The 20646-nt window shown below is 50.0% G+C and overlaps 1 protein-coding gene across 2 annotated transcripts in view; it reads right to left on the bottom strand.

The window, feature by feature from the left end:
• NR5A2 (nuclear receptor subfamily 5 group A member 2) overlaps positions 1-20646 on the bottom strand; it is a 109099-nt gene that overhangs the window by 77965 nt on the left and 10488 nt on the right. The window contains exons 2-5 of one of the 2 annotated variants that reach the window (XM_031438325.2): positions 19745-19883; positions 15788-15906; positions 14106-14247; positions 11032-11678 (exon numbers count right to left, since the gene is read on the bottom strand). In XM_031438325.2, the coding sequence (XP_031294185.1) occupies positions 11032-11678; positions 14106-14247; positions 15788-15906; positions 19745-19883 (1047 nt within the window). Of the gene's footprint in view, positions 1-11031; positions 11679-14105; positions 14248-15787; positions 15907-19744; positions 19884-20646 lie in introns of those variants that run through there. The other variant, XM_031438321.2, reaches the window with a different exon arrangement.

The raw sequence follows: 20646 nt of genomic DNA, 5'->3' as shown, positions 1-20646 counted from the left end.
AGCGCGCACAACTTCAGAGTGGACGGGGTACAGGGGTCCAAGTCAAACAGGTCTGAGAACGAGCCCGCGTTTCAGGGAACACATCTGAAAACAGACTATGCACTCAAAGCCCTGTGACGTGTACAGACAAGATCTGCCCGGGAGAACCGCATGGGACCCAAAACCCACGTGTGCACGGACTTCATCTCTACCAAATGATTTCCCATTCCTTCCAGGAATTCACATCGCCTTCTCCATCCATCCTCCCCCTTACAGGGTTCGGGTACCCTCCCTGGCCCTCCACATTCCACCTGCAGGGAGAAGGCAGATGCCCGGAGGACGGGGTGAGCCACCACGTGGTCCCTGGGGCCACACTGCTGTGCACAGCGATGCCTGCAGCTGCCTCTGAAGAGCCTGAGGTGTCACAAGGAAGAGAAGCCACGTGAGTGAGGAAAGAGAAGGGGAGACTAGGCAGAGAGGAAAGGAGAGATGGAGGTGGAGGGAAGTGGAGAAGATAAAGAAAACGATGCAGGAGGTCTGGCCCCTGTATAACATCGGGAACACTGCTCGAGAAGTCGCTGGAAACATCACTGTGAGAGTTTTCAGACGACCAGTTAGCAATTTCCTGTTGCTTCAAAGTAAAGACGTATCTGTGCTGCCTTTACCCCAAGAAGACCCCTCCTCCACGTCTTGGGCACGTTTCTTCCACAGGGAACTAGTACCTTTCATGCCCATAAAATATGTTTTTAATTCCAGTGAAATAATTATACTGCCCTCCCAGGTAAAGTATTCTGTAAACAGGGTATTCAGAAATGTGATGGTCAACTCACAAGAGGTGGTTCTGCTGTAGACTTTATTTTTTAAATTAATTTATTGTTTTCATTCTTTTTTGGGGGGGTAGGTAATTAGGTTTATTTGTTTATTTCTTTTTTGTGGAGGCACTGGGGATTGAACCCAGGACCTTGTGAGCACGCTAAGCACCAGCTCTACCACTGAGCTCTACCCTCCCCCTCCTGCTGTAGACGTTAAAAACCAACAGCATGAGCCACTCAGGAAAGGCCAGTGACCTCCCCGCTCCTCAGTGAAAGACAGAGGCCGGGGTCTGAGCATCTGCTCCGCCTTTGCAATGCTTTTATTGTGCAATGAAGGGCAGACTTTAGACCTATTGGCCAATGATCCCACCGGCCAGGTAAAGAAAAAGCATTCAGACAGAATTAGAAGTCAGATCCAGTTGGCTGTAAAGTTAATCCTGAATGTTGCTCAATCCTGGCGACATTTCTAAATATTCCAGATAATGTGTTTTCTTCTGGTTTCCTGAGGCATGGACGGTGGCAGGCCCAAGAGCCCCGTGTGCCCAGGTTTCCAAAATCTCTCCCCAGGTGTCACGCGATCCCTGCGGGGCACGCTATCATGTGAAGAAATTAGAGAACTGGCCCTGGTAGGTCTGAAATGGGGCATATGAAAACAATTTCCAGGGAGGAAGTTAAAAATGAGGGCAACGCAGGGGGAGGGTGTGGCTCAGTGGCAGAGCACGTGCTTAGCAAGTGCGAGGTCCTGGGTTCCATCCCCAGCACCTCCATTAAATAAACAAATCTTTAAAAAAAAAAATGGAGGGAAATGTTGGTAACCCTTTGTCAGGATTTAGGGCTGAACAACTCAGGCAGTGAGGCCTTGCGGCCCACGGCTGTTTGGAAACAAGGTAAGTTGTGAAGCTGTCTTTGGGTTGGAGCCACAGGAGCTAATCGTTTCCCCTGCTCAGCTACAGCCTTGTCTCCCGTGCCCTCTGAAGCTGACCTCTTCCTCCATCAGAGAACCCCACTGTGGGGGGGGGGTCTCCTCACCCAGGGGCAGGACCACACGGAAGTCCTACCTCCTGTCCTTGAATGCAGCTCACTCACTCCTACAGTTCATCTGCCCGTTGTTTCCTAGGCCTTCTCCATCCATCCTCCCCCTTACAGGGTTCGGGTACCCTCCCTGGCCCTCCACATTCCACCTGCAGGGAGAGGGCAGATGCCCGGAGGACGGGGTGAGCCACCACGTGGTCCCTGGGGCCACACCGCTGTGCACAGCGATGCCTGCCACTGCCTCTGGAGAGCCTGAGGTGTCACAAGAGAAGCCACATGAGTGAGAAGAGAAGGGGAGACTGGGCAGATAGGAGAGGTGGAGGTGGAGGGAAGTGGAGAAGATAAAGAAAACGATGCAGGAGGTCAGAGTGTCCCCAGAGAAGCCAGCTGGGGCCCCACGCACGGCGGCCTGCGCTTCGCCTGGTGGATGGGGAAGGCAGAAATGCAGCGGGAGGCGGGTGCTAAGCACCAGACAGCTAAGAAGGAGCCGGCTGCTGGAAGAGGTGATGTGGTGTTTATCACTGTTCTGGAGTGTGGGTGGTGTTCTTGGGTTAGAGATTAATGTCTTTAACGTGAAGAATAGCGTAAATGCCCAATTTCTATGCAGCCATTCTGCAAATGGATGTTGAGCCCTCAAAGATTTGTATGATCTACTTTCCAGGCTGTGGAAGAATAAGTCAGAGCAAAGCCATCCTTCACTTATCCTGGAGAACACAGAGACCTATTTTGCCTCGCAGGTTCAGAGGGCAAAGTCCTTCAAAAGAGCGTTAAGGAGTGCCACACAGGAGTCATGTTTTCAGTTTTGTCACCCATTACTTGACTTTGTATGACAGAGGACATGGTGTGCAGACAGGGTCTCCCCGACCCTGGGGCCCTGACAGCACAGACTTTCTGTGAGATCGGTGGGCAATTTCCGTGCCCCACTGGGCAGACGCAGGCACTGGAGTGAGCGGGACCCTGAGTATTCTCAGCAAACAGGCATGTAACTGCTTCTAGGCAGGCAGACTGCTATTGCGTAGGAACTGATGCTGGCCCGAGAGTGGGGAGGGGGCCTGCCCGAGTGTCCCGAGGGCCACACTGCACCCCACGGCCTCCTTTGGTGGCCCTCTGGTTGCAGCTGGTTTTACCAGTTAAGGTTTACAGGCTCCAGAGGCTGCAACCAATGGCCAGCTCCTGGATCTTCTTTGGCTGCAAATTTACAGAACAGCGCACATTCCAGCTCCTGCAAGGTCTTCCTCCAATTAAAACAGAAAGAAAGAATTTGCATATTCTTAGGCCAATCTAAGAAAGTGCTCCCTGCAGTTTCAGAGTAAGCGAGGTCCTTTAAGACCTCCTGTCAAGTGGTACTGGTCCGAGCAGAGGGAAAAGGCCATTCTAAAGTCCTCTACGGTTTACTGAAGGCTGCCAGATCGGTTCTTCTGCTTTAAGGACACCGTCACCTCATACGAGCCGCGTGCCTTGGGGAGGTCAGTCTCTGGGTGTCAGCGCCCTTATCGGCACATTGGAACAAACACGCCCACTGCACGGGGACTAATCAGTGTTAAATGAGATACACGCAGCAACACAGGTGAAGCACTTCACAATGGTCTGACTCAGTAAAAACTCAATAAATGGCAGCTTTATCACCATTTATTATCCGAAATCTGTAGTCAAGGAAATATGGAAGTATTTTCTGTTGACCTTGAGTCTTCCCTAAACCCTCACCTACTGAGGTAACTCCACGTCTGGGGGGTAGGTTACCTGCTGGCTTCTTTTTTCTCCCCCACATCTTTCTCGTTCCTGATCCCTACTCACCCCAAACTGATTTAGGTGCCTGGGTTAATTCTGCTGGGACTAACGAATTATTTGACTAAAACAAATGGTTGTTTAAAAACCTAGCTGGCAAACTTACATTCGTCAGTGAACTCCGCACCCCCAGGGGACCATGGGAAGGGCTGGAGGAATGGACGTGGTCTGGAAGGACCGTGTTCTACAACGGCAGAGTCCAGGTCTTTCACTCTCTCCCTCTGGGAAAAAGGAGGCCTTGGCCTGGCCTCACTTCCCAGGGCGGCCCTGAGGGAGCAGACAGGAAAGGCACTGAGGCACCCCGTCCTATAGCAGGAAGAGTGAGCACCCACAGTCAATAACCTATAATGAGAAAGAATGTAAAAAGGAAAAACAAATGTGTGTGTGGCCGAATCACGATGCTGCACACCGAAAACTAACACAACAGTCAATTAAAAAAGAGGGAGCACCCAGAAAGGCGACCTCCCCTCTCTGACCCTGAGCAGAACGAGGAAAATGCCCACTTCCCTCCTCCCCTCCTGGTCATTTCAGACGCCTGACAGTGGCCCAGCCCTTTAACCTGGGTTTCTTGGGTGTGGCCGGCTACCCCCAAGCGCCCCATGATTCCACCGGATAGCAAAGACATGACGAGGAGCAGGAAGCATACCGGGTGTGTGAAGCAGCAAGCCTCCTACGAAGCTGTGATCATCGCACTGACCCAACATCCTGGCGCCCCGGGGAGGGGGGGGGGCTCTGTTTGCATGGAAACTGCCAGCATCTGGCTGCCATGACCCAAGCTTGGGGAAGTTAGCGTCTAGACTGAGTCTGCCATTTGCAGATGCACACACACTGAATAAAGCAAACGTTAACACTCCAAGGAACACAGGATGGGGAGAAGCCAGGGGCTGGTCTTCAGCCGCCCACCCAAGAGCAAGCCAGAGCACAGACAGGTATTGGTGGAGAAGAGCTGATCCACCCAGAGGACAGTGACCAAGAAGGCTTTAGAAGGCGAAAAAAGGGATTCCTTACTCAATCACAGACAAGAGGGCGGCAACACCCACACCCCTACAAGCGGGGAAGGAGAGACTGCGACACGTTCTCAACACCGTCAGCCAGACCTGGCTTCTGCTTCAGGTCTGCCTGGAAGGAATCACAGCAGATGTGTGACGCCCGAGCAGCCCTGAGCCAAACGCACAGAGCCCGGGGGCGGGGAACGGCTCAGCGACAGAGCGCTGCACTCAGCGCACACGAGGTCCTGGGTTCAATCCCCAGTCCCTCCACCACCATAAATAAATAAATAAATAAAAACAAAGAAACCTAATTACCTCCCTCCCAATAATTGTACCCAAAATAAATGTTTTTTAAAAATAAATAAATAAATACATACATACATACATAACATGGAAAACAAACTTACAGTTACCAGGGGGAAAGGGGCTGGGAAGGGGTAAACTGGGAGCTCGAGATCTGCGGACACCAACCGCTGCGTACAAAACAGATCCACAACAAGCTCACGCTGCAGAGCACGGGGAACCATGTTCAGTATCTTGTAGCAACTTACGGTGACAAAGAACATGAAAACGAATGTCAGTACGTTCACGTGTGACTGAAGCACTGCGCTGCACACCAGAAACGGACACAGCACTGTACACTGACTATACTTCAATTAAAAAAAATTAGGAGAAAAAAGGAAAAGACATAAAACCTCTGCTCAAAAAGCTTCCATAGCAGAGCTGAGAAAAGTACGCGGTCCTCCCACCCCCAGCCCCCTCACTTGGGAGAAAACAGGCTTCAGTACAACTGAATTCCTTTGGCACCAGCTCCCCGAGCCTCTGAGCCCCATTTTCCACAGAAATGCTGGTTATGTGCTTCAGTCAGGATTAATTTAGAGATGTTCCCCCTTCCTCCTGCGTGTGTCAGAATCCTGCATCACAGGGAAACTCTCCCACGTCCATTCCCAGAATCCTCTTAAGACACCTGGTCTCATCAGAAGGTCAGATGGCCCCTCCAGATTCATCAGCCGCTGAACAAAGCGGGGACGATGTTCTCACTGCGCTGGAGTCGGCGAGATCATCAGCACCCGGACGAGAGAAAAACAGCAGAAAGGAAAGGCTCCGTCCCCTCGCCTCGTGAAGGCAGGGCGCTCTCTGCGGCCTGGGACTCGCTCTCATTTCCCCGAACACAAGGGAGAGTCGAGAGTGCAGAGGCCGCCGCGGGCCAGGCTGGGCTTAAAGATTTGAAGGCAGAGCGGATGTCCGACCTACCTCAGAAAACACAGTCAGGTCTGGAAAATGAGTGGCCCATCTGTTGCCCCGTTACAATCCTAAATTCTGCCTATTTTCACAAACGTATGTAAAAAAGTAACCCATGCTGACATGCCCGGGACCCAGGACCCAGGACCCAGGACCGAACTTTGTTCAGTGGTTTTAACTGCTCAGCAGAACCCGCGTGGAGACCGGCCCAGATCCTCCCCGAGAGGACTGTGCCCAGAGGGAGCGGCACCGGAGAGCTCTGGACCCTCTCGGGGCTCTGAAGTGCTGGCTGGGAGCGACTGGGCCCTCGGCGACGCCCCAAGGGCCTGCGAGAATTAGTGTAGCTTCCTCAAGTGACTCCCTCACTCCCGGGGGCTGGTCTGGGCTCTGAGAAAATCTGCCTCCCTGACGACTTGTGATCTAGTAACGGGGCAGTGATGGACTTCTGCTAACCGGAAGGTGTGCTTCCCTTCACTGGCAGAGACCTGTGTCTTTGGGGGCAAAGATTACTCGGCTTATTTGTGTGTATTTGTGTGTGGGCGGGGGGGGAGGGGGGTACCGCTGCTTTGAACCTGAATCAACCCGTCCCCTCTACCACTCAGTGGCTGTAAAATCTCCCACGAGCCTCGGGCCCTGCCTCAGTTTCTTCGTTTGTAAAAGGAGGGGAGGAGTCCAATGATCCAGTCTCTTCTAGATCTGAAAAATCTGTGGTTTCTAGGCAAGGATTATCATTTGATGCAAACGTGCTGTTTGGAAAGCTACCAGTTTCAGCGGATTAATTTCATCTTCCCCAGGTCACTATTTTGGATGGAGGTCAGAGTGGCCCCTTAAGGCACACAGGAGAACAAAACCACTGGCTTATACCCGTCCCCTCTCCTTTTTCCCGGTCATCGCCCAGCTCCGAAACAGCACGGTTTCTAGGAGTATATTTGCTGTTGTTTCAATTTTTTTATTTTTTGCTGTTTATGTGCTGTTTTTCAAGATGTGAGTTTGGGGGCTGTAATTTCCTCTTGCCCATTCCAGTATTTGAGTGGGAAGCAAACTCTTTTTTGCAACTTGTAAATATGTAGAAAAACAACCCACCAAATTTCCTCTGGCCCTTCTGAGCCCTTAAATAGTAAACACGTGAAATCTGTGTTCTTTCTTTTATCCGCGGGGAGAGTGTAGCTTGTCCTGGGGGAGGGAGCGAGGGGTCACTTGCAAAACTGCCTTATCCTGTTACCCTCCGGGAGCAGATACGGGGCTTTTCATCTTGGGGTTGAAGAGGTGCAGGCAACCTGCCCTCCAAGTCTCTCTCTTCGTGGCTCATTGGTGGTGAGGTTAACAAGACAAAGACACACGTTTAAAAGGGCGCATTCGTCTCCCCAAATGATATTTTAAAACCACAACTTTTGCAGGAAGAGGGTGCGAGGCCTGGGCTACAGGTTTTGGGGGTGACTCGGAGGCCAGGCCAGGAGGGAGAGGCCTTTGCCAGGAGATGTTCCTAGCGGCGGCAGGTAGACAGTGCCCAGTGGACGAACCACGAAACCCTCCCCAGAGCAATGAGTGTTGGACTGCTGCCGGTCATAGACCTCATTAGTCGGTCGTGAAATCAATTTAGTGGGTCATGACTGGAAATTTTTAAAAAACATGAAATAAGTTAAACTAAAGCAGAATAGAATAGGAACTAGCAGAGCGCACGGCGTGAACAAGGTCAGGTACCTTCCAGGGGAGCTGTGGTTCGGGGGGGTGTGTGCGGGCGTGGGTGTGGTATTCGGGTAGAACTTACTTCTTACTGCAGGTCTTGGTGAAAAAGTTTGAAAGCCTGTGCCCTGGAGAAACACACGCCAACACACAAGTCTCGGTGCTGCCTTCGAACGCCTCGGTCTGGTTTTCGCAGGGTAAATTTATCAACAAAGGAAAAGGAATTCTTCCGAAGCAAATGGTCACCTCACAACTCTGTATTTAAACGATCCCTAAGTTATTCTGAATTCCACTTTTCCTTCTCTGAAAAATACTTAAACGGAATCACTCTCTCAACCAAAGCCCAAACTGTGAAGTGGGTCCAGTCTGTCCTTCTTTCCCCTGGGGCACCTCCCGCCCCTCATCGGGGCCCCCAGGGTATCCTCTTTCTTTCTCCAAAGCAGATGCTCATGGAAGACCAACAAATGCATTAACCAACCACATAAACGGCTGACAATGCGCTAATAGGTCCCATTCCCAAAGGCAGTTATATTTTAGCCAAATATGGAATCATATGCCCTGTAAAAGAATCTCATACAATTTAACTACAGGGAAAGGAAAAGAGACACTTGGAGAGAATGCTTTCCTAGCACCCTCAGAGTCTTACCTGTGGCTCTGTACTGATTTCATAACCTTTTCTGTTTTTACATTTCCTGTGCATTTGTCTTTTTTGGAGGGAGAGGATTGTGATTAGGTTTATTTATCTTTTCTTTTTTTTTTTTTAATGGAGGTACTGGGGATTGAACCCAAGACCCTGTGAATGCTAAGCCCCGCTCTACGCCTGAGCTAACCCTCCCCCACCCCTGTCATTTGTGGAACAACTTCAGCAGTCTTTTTTTTTTTCCAATAGACATTAATGACATTGTTTTATCATAAAATCTTTGAGAGAAAATATTTTGTTTTACTCAACTTTGTATCTATCTTACAGCCAACTGACTGCCTGGCAAATTTTAAGTCCTCAACTGGCAGGAGTTAACGACTATTAGACAATTTTACTACTCTGTATAACACATGTGGTGAGATTGTAACACATGGCAAACTATTAAGAGGTGCCAGCCCCAGTGTTCACAGCAGCACTATTTACAACAGTCAAGACATGGAAACAGCCTAAGCGTCCACCGACAGACGACTGGATAAAGAGGTCGTGGTGTATTTATACAATGGAATACTACTCAGCTATAAAAAATGATAAAATAATGCCATTTGCAGCAACACAGATGGCTCTGGAGAATGTCATTCCAAGTGAAGTAAGCCAGAAAGAGAAAGAAAAACACCATATGATATCACTCATATGTGGAATCTAAAAAAAAAGACAAATGAACTTATATATAAAACAGAAACAGACTCACAGACATAGAATACAGACTTGTGGCTGCCGGAGGGATGGAAGGTCTAAACTGGGAGTTCAAGATTTGCAGATACTGACTGGTATACATAGAATAGATAAACAAGTTTATACTGTAGAGCACAGAGAACTATATTTAATATCTTGTAATAGCTCACGGTGAAAAGATATGAAAACGAATATATCTATATTCATGTATGACTGAAGAACTGTGCTGCACACCAGAAATTGACACAACATTGTAAACTGACTATACCTCAATTAAAAAAAAAAGAAGAGTACAGGTGCCTGTTATTTTTCCTGAATGTAAGAGTACTGCAGAAAGCTTCCACACACTTGGCCTGAAACATTAACAACAATATTAAAATAGCACTGACCTGCCCAGCATATCACATATGCCAGGCTCCCGGGATGAGATGCTTTGCCCCCATAGTTTCCTTTATTCCTCAAAAAATGTCCTCAATAGAAGTATTTATCCCCCCATATGCCCCCAGCTCCCCGCAAACACCCCATGAAGCCGAGAAAACTGAGGCTCAGAGACTGCCCGCCTGTGTAGTTATTAAACAGCAAAGACCGGATCCGAATCAGCCCCTCTGACTCTGAGGTCATGCTTTCCCACCCTTAGGTCTCCTGACCTGTCGGTTGGGTCTAAAGTGATCATCTTCATCTTCAGATCCCTCACCTGTTCTCTCCAGGACAAAGCTGTGAGCCTAACAGCAGCAACACAGCTTTGTCTGTTCTATTTTCAGTGACCAGCGCCCGACTGTCCCGGAGGCCGCCCACTCAGGCCTGGCCTGACAGCTAAGGCAGTAGATTCTGCTGGCCTCCCATCATCTCCACGGTGGGCCGTCCTTCCACGCAGGACAAAGGCCCAGAGAGCAGGGCTGGACCGCCTGCAGGCCTCACAGCAGGCTGGTGGGGGCCTAGTGACTTATCAGGATCCATTCAGGTAACTTTTGTTTCGTGACAAATCATGGTGCAGAATGAAGTCGGCCATGGAAAGCACTGGTTTCCGTTTGCACCTGGCTTCCAATCCCCAGCCAGTCCACACACACTACTTTAAACAGAAACCTTTAAATTAAAAGTCTGCTGTGCACTGTCCTCTGGGATTCTTACATCTCCTAAAATCCGAGGTGATCAGAAGCCCTAGGCCTGAAGCAGCTTTGTCTTCCCCCAACAGTAAAAGGAAGAAACTGATTTGGGAACAGATAAGACTTCGACATCAAATCCAGGATTCATTTTTGTGTTTTAAAATCGAGAACGAAACCGCTGACCACCAAGTGCGGTTTGGTGGTGATTCTCAGATCCGAAACTTCTCTGTAACTTCCCCATATCAATTCAGTCTTAAGTTTCAGGAAATAAAATAATTATGGAGTTAAACAGAGACCCTTGCACAAACAAGTACTGTGTTTACAATGTACCAATCCATTAAAATCAGCGGCAGACACAGATTATGAGCACTAAAACGCAGCCAGGCAGACCAGCACTCACCGGCGGCCCCCGCCCCATCCGATGACGGAAAACATCCTATTGGAATCTGCTCCCAAAACAAAGGCTTTCCAGAACTAACTAACTAACGTCAAGATAAACAGGTAGTAAATACCGACTGCATGCTACTAACCACTGGTATCATTTGCATTCTTTAGCGTCTAAACACAAGGAAAGGTTGGCATTCTTTTCTCCTAAATTGGCACCACTCTAATCTAGCTCTTAATTTGGTATTTTTTTAAAAGTTTACTAGGTGCTGTTTCACTCTGGCTTAAATTTTTTCGATAAGCCACCAAGGTGAGGGGAGTCAGTAAAGACATTCGGCTATTCAGAAAAAAAAAAAACCTACTCAGTTTCCTCTATTTTACACTTAAAGCCACACCCCCACAAGGAGAACTCTGTAGATAAAAGCCCCAGAAAGTGAGGCTGCCGCGGTCCTGAGGTCAAGGGCGCAAGACATCACGCGAAGGAAAGGAAGGAAAGTGGGTTTTCAGGTCCAGGCCCGAACCCCGCGGCGCAGGCGCGGCGCCCACGACGCAGGCACGGAGCCCGCGGGGCAGGCGCGGGGCCCACGGCGCCGGCGCGGAACCCATGGCGCAGGCGCAGGCGCGGCGCCCGGCGCCCGCGGCGCACATACCTTGAGCTCCCGGAAGAAGACGCTGCTGCGGGCCCACTCCACGATGGTGAAGAGCGTCTGGTCGGCCATCTTGCACATGAGCCCGAACGTGCTGAGCCGCTCGTGCCTGCCGCGGCCCGCCTGCTCCTGCTGCAGGTAGGCCGCGATCTTGGCCTGGACCTGGGGCTCCTCGGGCTCGCACTTGAGCAGCTCCAGGATGAGGTGCGGGACGCTGGCCGGGGAGCTGGTCTGGTAGCCGTCCACGTAGGAGTAGCCCAGCACGGACTCGGGCGAGCTGCCGTAGGGGTCGGGGTACTCGGACTTGATGGCCCGGCTGGGGAAGTGGCCGTACGGCGGGTAGCCCTGCAGGCTGCCGTGCGGCGGCATGGTCATGCTGATGGGCGACGTGACGAAGGGGCTTCTGTCGAAGTCTGTGGGAGGCAAGGCAGCGTGGCTCAGAGGCAGGCCTTTGGAGGCCGAGTGGATGTTCTGGATCGCAGACGAGATGCCCAGCTCCGAGGGCATAGCTTGGATCACCTGGGACATGGCTTCCAGCTTGAGTCCGTTGGCTCGGATGAGGGCCTTTTTCTGCTGCTTCAGGGCTCTGTCCCTCTTGTACATGGGCCCAAACTTATTCCTGCCGCCGCGCATTCGGTCGGCCCTGACCGCTGTCGGGGCAGAAACAGGAATTGAGGGTGTAAGTAAGAGGTTGATTATTAGCATCCTCCAGATCTTTATTTTGTTTAATTTTTTTAAACTTCTTTTATTTTGGGGGGAGTTTGCTTTTTTGTTTTAGGGGAAGGTAATTAGGTTCATTTATTATTAATTAGGTAATTAGTTGTATTTATTTATTTTAAATTTTATTTATTTATTTGAGGGGAGGTCATTAGGTCTGTTTATTTTTAAATGGAGATACGGGGACTGAACCCAGGACCTCGTGCATACGAAGCACACCCTCTACCACTGAGCTATACAACCCCCCCCCATCTCGAGATATTTAGAAAGGCTGAAAATTGATCAGAAGTGGTTGGTGGGTGGTTGCTTTCATTACAATAACCCACAAAGATTCCCCAAAAAAGCCATGTCCTCTTTATTTATGAATTCTTTACTCCAAGTGTGTTTGTCATTAAAAAAATATTTTGGATACAAAGGGAAATTAACCCTTTGGTGGACTGACGAGATTTCTTAACTATTGCTACACACAGGGGAGGTTTTGTACTGATAAAGTATCATGTATTATGCTGGCTGTGTTGTGATTCTCTGTATGGAAACTCACACTGCTGAAAGGGAGAACAGAGCAGAGTCAAATAACCCGTTTCTGGGTTCTGTTGTGCCCGTGAACATCTCCCTCGCTCAGAGCCCTTCTGACTGAATTCACTGCAGAAGGGCTGGGCACACGCTCTTAGAAAATCACCCTCACCTGGACTCTGTGAGCACACATCTGAGACCTACCAGTTACTGTTTTTAATTCTAGTGGAACTGGACAGAATTTAAAGCAAATTCATTTCAGAAGCTGTCAGAACGGCCCACCATCTCAACACCGTCTGGCATGTGGGGCCATGTCTCGTAATTAAGTTAGCATAGTGGCCAATGGCCATGAGACAGGAGCCGGAGACCCCTGAGAGCCTGTGACATGTTGAAATTGCTGGAGGTGAAGTTTTTGAACTTTTTATCTTAGGATTAGTATCACATTAAAAATTTATTGTGAAGGGTATCCAGGTATCCAGAATACTGCACAAGACAATAGAGTTTTTCATCTGGATGATGATTTATTGAATGAGCAATTGTTTCATATCCCTGTCAAGGAGGTCTAAGTATGCACCAACACAAGTGACTTATAGTTAAGAAAGTGTACTTTTTAAGGGTAAGAAATGCAACCTTTTCCTTTTGTTTAAAAAAAAAAAAGGACTCAAATGACATCATATGCTTATCTTCTGAGTCTCCTACTAGAGTAAGCATGTACCACACTGCTTTGCAGTTTGGAAAATACAGGGATTGGTAATAAATTAGTAAGCATCAATTAATTCCTTTCTCAGTCTTGTCTTAAAAGCAACACTGACTTCACAGTCCTCCTGATAACCAAAGTGGCTACTTCTCTGGGAAGCAATCTGTCAGCAATGCAGCAGGTTTATTTGAAACTTTTTGAGTGTTTCTATCAAGTCTGAGTGCCACACAAACAGAAAAGCCCCAGACAACTGGCTTGTGCCTCATTCATCGAATAGCATGCACTGTGCATCTGGTGCACGCTGGTGATGCGTGCCCCTTCCTGCTACTTTCTTTGCAGTATGTATTTAATCTTTGGAAAGTCAGTAGGTCAGAGGCTGAAAAACAGCAACACACCATGATAGTCCATGAACGACAAATCATTTACAGCGGTCACCTATTAACTTTCTGTACGTCGTAAATGCAGGGTCTACTTTTTCAACATAAAGTTTAATGTGACTTTTGAGGAACCATTCTTGTCAACCCAACACTACCGATTTAATAGTTCATTATTTTTCACGTTTCCGGCTTCTCAGATTTTTTTTATTTTGCAGACTCAGTCATCATCTTAAAGAAACGTGCTTTTCCACACTATCAAAATTGATAACTCTACATGAGAAACTCCTTTTTTATAATTAAAAGCTTTAATTCTTGCTCTGGAGTCATGAATCTAGTAGTTACAATTATGACAGGCACACTTTTGTAAAAGGATTAAAATCACACTGTTAAAAGGGCGTCCTGCTCTGGAGACTTAAAGGATTTTTAAAAATATTTTCACGAATTATTTGTATTTGTTCTCAGTTGAATCACTTTGGTCCTGCTTTCATTTAACCTGTCCTTTCATCTAACCTAAGAAATATATCTGCGCCTCAAACCAAAACAGGTGGGGGAGGGGAAAGCCTGATATTAACAATTTTTTTCCTAGTAGATTTCACCAGTGTTTAAATGAAACTCAGATTGTTCTGCTGACAAAACATAAAACGATCTTACATTCCTGTCAATAGTGTTAAAAGACTAGAAAAATACTGTTACCATGTTATAAGTACAGTGTTGTTTTAAATCCTGTGTCCTTGGAGACTTTTAACAGGCAGTAGTCTTTAGAAGAAACTTACCTTCTAGCTTCATTCCAACACTTAGACATTTTTGAAATCGACAGTAAGGACAACGTTTTCTCTGTGTTTTGTCAATTTGGCAGTTCTGGTTTTCTATACACGTGTACCTTTTATTATTTTGGACGGTTCGCTTAAAAAAGCCCTATAAGAGAAAAACAGCAAGACATGTTACAAACCTAACACCCGTCTCTTCCATTGTTTCATTTTAAGGAAATCACCAGTAAATCTTTTCATTGCGCCATCTGAGACCTTCTGTGGTTCTGTGGTTTGTTTCACGTTTTAACAAGATCAGCCCTCTCAAACAGCACCAGGCCGTGCTGGAGCTTTTTCTGGCATCAGAGTTCTGTTTCTCAAGAATCACATCAAATCTTGGGGAGATTTGGCTACACAGCATTTCATATCAACATTCAGAGAAAAACACTTTCTATATTGACCAGTAATTTTTTTGGAAAAAAAAAAAGTTTTCCTATTAACCTTCCTATTCCAGGTGAAGCACTCTTAGAGAGCTGCGTTGTTTTTAAGCAGCCCGATACAAGTTCAGTGGCAAACTACTGTAAAATACCAGTGGAAAAATGGAATAGCAAAAACCACAGATTTTTTAAAATAAATGTCAACATTAGATAGTGAAAAGCAAAAGGATTTAAAGAATAAAACGGGAAAGTATTTGTAATTCCACTGGAATACATTCAAGTTGGGGAACTGTGTAAAAAAAAAAAAAAAGGTGCAACTAATTGGGGAAGAAAAAATAATGTATAGCAGAGAGTTGAAATTTAGCAGAGTGTATGCCTTCCTTATATTTCATGCAAAAGAATTAATCAAATATAAAATCTGTAGCTTTATAACATAGTAACAAGTTGGATGGTGTTTTCTTTACATTTGTCCTACTGGCCACAAAGTGAAACCATCTTACTTTGTTATAGAGAAAAAGGGGATTTTCCTGGCAGTGGTTTAAGTAATTGTACTGAGTTTTCTACTTTTAAAAATGTTAAACAATAGGGAGTATCAAGTTTACCAGGAATATACGAAAAAGGCCTGAGATAAATCCTTAATGTATAGTTGACATTGTTAGTGACAATATAGTACATGTGACACATTACAATTTCTTGCATTTAAACAGGTCATGTAATATATTTATGAAACCTATTTTTATAAACTTAAGGTCTGGTTTCTTATTCTTTGTGATATAAATTTCAAAACATCTTAAAATTATTTTTGGAATAAATCAGGATGAAATCCCGCCATTGAGAATTTAGACTTTTATGTCTGTGGATAAAAAATGTTTAGATGTGCAGCACAGAAGACTCTGAAGTTAAAATGTATTTGGGAAATACTTTGTCATCCTCCCCCTTGAGAACAACGATGCTTTAAATATATATAAGTCAAGCAAAATCAATATTTTGGACTGTTAGCAATAGAAGTCTTTCTACAGCTACATCACTTTACTACAATAAACTATTTTAAAGCCATGAGACTGGCAAAGTTTTCTAAACAGCATAAATTTCTTTGCCTTGGGAATTAAATCAGACACATATTTCTAAGAATCATCTCCCTGAGACTAACTCTCTCCCTCTCTCATTTTTAATTGAGTCCAAAAAAGACAGCCTACATTTAGCTGTAAGAAGTAATCCAACAGTTTACTTTGCTTTTGGACATATTTTGCGGGTAGCAACGTAGAAGCAAACCTTGCAGCTTTCACAGGTGAGGAGCCCATAATGGTACCCAGACACTTTGTCTCCACACACCGGGCAGAGCTCTTCCAGATCTTCATCATAGGAGTAATTCACCATTTTAAACTGAGACACTGAAACAAGAAATGCAGGCACATGTCCAGTTAATTTACTCAGTAGGTTTTAATCCTGCAATCAGAAGTATTGTGGTCATTGGGGGGCAAACAACACCAGGTAAAATATAAAATAACAATGTTTGACCCAAGTGTACGGAAGAGAGCTATTCTCACACAGTGAAAGTAAAACATCTTTGGGCATCAATGAACATGCACTTTCTATTATTTTAATTTTAAAATAATTCCAGTTTCTATTGTTAAAAATCTTTTAAGCTGACCCGTCGAACACAAGCCTCCTAACTCTATAGAGCAACAAATCAGAATAGAAACACGAATTGCATAAAGAACCAACTTAGGATTCCCTTTAAAGATCCTCCATGCTCAAGTTCCAAAACGTCACCTTTGCCTAAGGGAGAGAAAGGAACACAGGCGTTCTCCTCCCACTCTTGAGGTGAGCTGGCTCCAAGTACACCCAGCTCTAAGGATGCCTGGGGATAGCAACACAGACTTGCAAACACTTGATGGAGGAATGGAAGCCCCAAAACCTGCTTCTCTGCGGCCCCTGCAACCCCAGCCTGCAGCTCCCAACGTTCAGATTAGATTAATCGAAATATTCAGTTCCGTATTGATAGGGCTCCTGAGTACTTTCATCTCCACACTTTTGAAAATCTGTAAAAATGAAAAGGGGAGGATGCCCGGCCGGAAAACAAACAAACAAAAACAAAAGGAAAAGAAAAAAAAGATACACATGAGGGTTTGGTTTCCTCGCAAAGTACTGAAGTTCCTTAATGAACTTCACATGTTTCTGATCATCATTGCAAAATATAAACACCTTGAGTTCGCCCTGTTCAAGTTAAACAGAAATCAGGCCGCGGCTGCGCGCGGCTCCCTGCAGGGATCGGGTAACCGCCTTCCTCCGGACACAGCCCCTCGAAGGCGTCTTCGCAGCTCAAGTTTGGATGAACTGCCCAGGAGGAGCCGTGGCCAGGAGACCCCAGATAATACCTGATTCGGTGCCTCCCAGAGAGTCGGTCCACGCGGGTCAGGGCTCGGAGCGCGCGGCGGGGTCGGACGGCACAGATCCGCGCAGCCCGGCCGCCGCCCGAACCCTCCGGGCACCTCCGTGAAACTCCGGGGCGCAGTCGCCTCTCGCCCCTTGCTCAACTTTCGGCTACACACAGGCGCACAAACGCCAAGTCAAGTTTGTTTTAAGTTAATCAGTGGCGTTTGCAGGGGGCGGGGCGGGGGGATGGGGAGCCCAGGGCCGGGCAGAAGTTTCCTCTGATTTGTTTACCGAAAAGGAAAGGGAGAAAGAGCCCCCACTCCGTCCCCAAAGTACCCGGCCACTCTGTCACCACGTTGGCTGCCTTGCCGACGATTTCCTTGCTAAAGGTTTTCTTTACGGATTATGGGGGGCCTCTGGACACGGCCTTCGGGGTGGGGGTCACTTGCAGCGCTTCTCGGCTGAGGGCCAAGCCCTGGCCCGCAGAGTGGAGCCAGCACTCCCGGAGACACAGAGCCCTGGGCTGGGGCAGAAATCAGAGTGAGTGAGCCAGAGTTGTGGGATTCGGGGGTCGGGCGGTGGAGGTGGAGAGCTCCTGGGAAAAGATGTTCCAGCAGAGGCAGGCCCCTGGGCTCCGTGAAATAGAAATAAAGAGATGCCTGCCCGAGTCCCAGCCCTGAGGGGTCCGAGATGGGGTTCGGGGAACCTGGGGGCTTGGGAGAGGCTGAGGGTTCCAGAAGTTTGTTTGTAACCCCATCCCTCCTAAAGCTGTGACTGTTGTCTTGAGGCACATTTTAGGGACAGGAAAAAAGTGTGCTTGACTAAGTGTTCTTTCCTACCTCCCCCTTTCCCCAACAAAGTCAGCTCTAACTCCGCACCCGAGGGGTCCACAGGGGTGACCGTTCACAGGGAAGCCGTGCGTGCCTCGGGGATCCAACACTGAAGAGACCGAGGCTGGGGACCCTCTTGGAAAAGACAGACGCCGAGGCCGACGCCGCTGTGCGAGACTGGGGCGTCCTTCTGTCTCCCAGGGGCTATAACCCAAGTCAGCGTTTGGGGACCCGAATCCGTAGGGGATTGAGACAGTAGAGGAGACCGTGCGGCCTTGGAAAGCTAAGGCCGCAGCAGCACGCGGAGAAGTTCCCCTGACTGTCCTGGAACCCAGGAGCTTGGGAGTGGGGTCCCCGTCCCCAGGGGCTCCTCTCGAGCCACAAGCTGCGTGGCCTGGAGGAAGCAGCGCCTGGGCGCTTCCCAAGCCGCTTCCCACCCTCGCCTGAGCAAGCGGCCGGTGGCTTCTCCGAGCCCTGGGCACCAGGGAAAGCCACCGTTCTGCTTTGGGGCGGTAGGTGGTGTCAACAACACTCCTCTCGGATTTTACGAAGAAAATACTGCACTGGCATTTCCCTCCCACCTTCCCCCAGACCCTTACTCTGGCCTCCCCCACCTCTTGCTCCAGCTTCTCCCGCACGTTTTTTCCCCGAGTCGCTCAGAAACGCGCGCGCTGGAAGGAGAAACTTTCCTTTGGACCCAAGGATCTCGCCGGCCTCAAGGGCGCCCAAAGGAGAGGCTTTCTCGGCAGCTGTCCAAAGAGGGTCCCGTTGCAGCTCCGCGTCCCCTAAGCTCCCTTTCGCGCAGTCCCAGGTGAGAGCGGAAAAGCCACTTTGGGTCAACCAGGTTCCCCCGGGCAGCCAACCCACGAGTTAGACTCGGGCCTCGGCCCCAGAGGACTTGCACGGCCCTCCCTAGAGGCTTGGAGAGACTCCGGGTCTCGAGAGGAGTCCCACCCGCAGGACGCACGCCTTCCGCCGCCCCCTCTGCCAAGTGCAGCCGGGCGACCTCAGGCCCCGGCCCAGCGCCGCGGGCGCGCCGCCTCTCCCGCACCGCCGCCGCGTGCACCAGAACTGAACTCTGCTTTCCACGCCTCCCCGGCCCTTTCAAGTTCGCTCAAGGGGATGGCAGGAAGCGTTCCGGGATCACAGGCCCGCCTGCCCGCACATCCTGCGCGCTGGAAGGGGTGAGGAGGGAAGAGCGCCGGTGACTTTTCCTAGCATTGTTCCCACCCCGGCCCAGAGCAACTGCGATAAACTTCTGAAAGGCTTAAGAGGCCCAGATCTAGAGTCTCTTATTTTGTTATGCGGGCGAAAATCTAGCCTGAGGGGTTTGCTTTTGTTGTTGTTCCCGTTAGCAATCGAGAGCTGGGAAAAACAAATCGGACTTCAGATCCCCAGCTCTCAGACAGGAGAGGAATGGAGCAGAACGGCGCCCCCGCCCTGCGCTCACCCCGCAGGGCCCAGCCGCAGGATGGGCTGGGGGTAACTCTGGTTCTCTCCAGTCCTTCCTGAGGGTATCAAGTGGTGCCCACTGGAGCCGGTTCCCAGTGCGCGCCTGGGCTTTGGGATGCCCACCAGTTCAAACACGGCTCAGCCAGCTTTCCACGAGGCAGAGGGTCCCTCCTCCACTCAAGAGCACTGGTTCCAGCTCCCACCGGTTCCAACGATGGGGAACCTGCTCGGGTTTCCAGGGAGCCAGTCCATTTCTCCGAATGCTCTTACTATTATAAAGCATCTCTAGCCTGAAACTGCCCCGCTCTGGTATCTAAAAAGCTCAAAGTCTCTCTTATTAATTAGAAGCGGCCAATTAGGCATTGCTTGGAAAATCTCCACCCAGCATTGTTCAAGAGCCATAAACTTTTATGCCTGCCTCTGGGGAGGGGGGCTGCCGCCCGCGCGCGCACTGCCTCGCAGCCCCGCAGCGGCAAGCGTCCAGCCCCGCGCGGAAACGGCGGCTGCAGCCCGCAGGGTAAGCCCGGGGCGGGAGAGCCGCGGGACGCGAGCGCCGCGAGCGCCTCCTTACCTTGCATGTTTTCCGGCATCTGCCCCTGTTCCCCATGCGACCGAGCCAGTCCCAGGGCTTCCGTCTCCACTTTGGGCAGCATGACAAGGCGGCCGCGGGCCGGGGTAGGGGGTCCGTGTCGGTCCGGAAGCCCAGCACCCGGACACGGGCGGCACAGATTCAACTCCGGAGGGAAGAAGGAGGGGGCGGCCTGGTGGCGGCTCCCTCGCCCGCTCTCTGGAGCGCGCCTCCGCCGCCTCCGGGGCTGCGCTCAGGACCCCCGAGTCCCGTCCAGTCTCGCAGCTCCCGAGCCGCGGCGAGGAGGAGGAGGAAGCGGGTTGAGAGCGAAGACCGCGTCCGGGCGCCAAGGTCGGGCTCGGCGAGGCCACAGCTGCCCGGGGCGCGGATGCGCGGACGGCCGAGCTCCCGGCGCGCAGAGGAGCCGGCGGTCGAGCTGCTGACCCTGCCGCCGCCGCGGCGGTGCCGGTGCCGCTGCTCCCGGACGGCTCGGCGCGGGCGACCCCCGCCCTCCCTCCGCCGCGCTCCGCTCGGGAGCGGCAGGGTCTCAGTCTCGCGCGCTCTCTGGCCTCACTCTCCTCTCCGCCCCTTCCCCGTCTCCGCTTCCCTCCGCTCACTGCAAGCGTGGAGTTAAGTTCCAGCCTCCCTCTGCTGCTTCGTCTGCCGGCGCCTGACGGAGAGCAGTCCTCTCCAGCTCCCAGGGCGCCCAGGGAGGAAGGGGGAGGAAGAGGAGGAGAAGGGAGGTAAGTAGGGCCGGTGTAAGGGGAAGGCTGGGAAGAGGGGTGATGACAGTGAATGGGGACGCGGGTTCCGGGCTCGGGTCGGACACCAGACGCCAGCCAATGAGGACGAGGCGCAGGCTCCGGTCCCCTCGCCTGCCCCAACCTCTTCACCCCGCCTCGCCC

The sequence above is a fragment of the Camelus dromedarius genome, chromosome 21 (assembly GCF_036321535.1).
Source record: "Camelus dromedarius isolate mCamDro1 chromosome 21, mCamDro1.pat, whole genome shotgun sequence".
In the NCBI taxonomy this organism is placed as follows: Eukaryota; Metazoa; Chordata; class Mammalia; order Artiodactyla; family Camelidae; genus Camelus; species Camelus dromedarius.
This window is presented reverse-complemented; position numbering and strand designations above follow the sequence as displayed.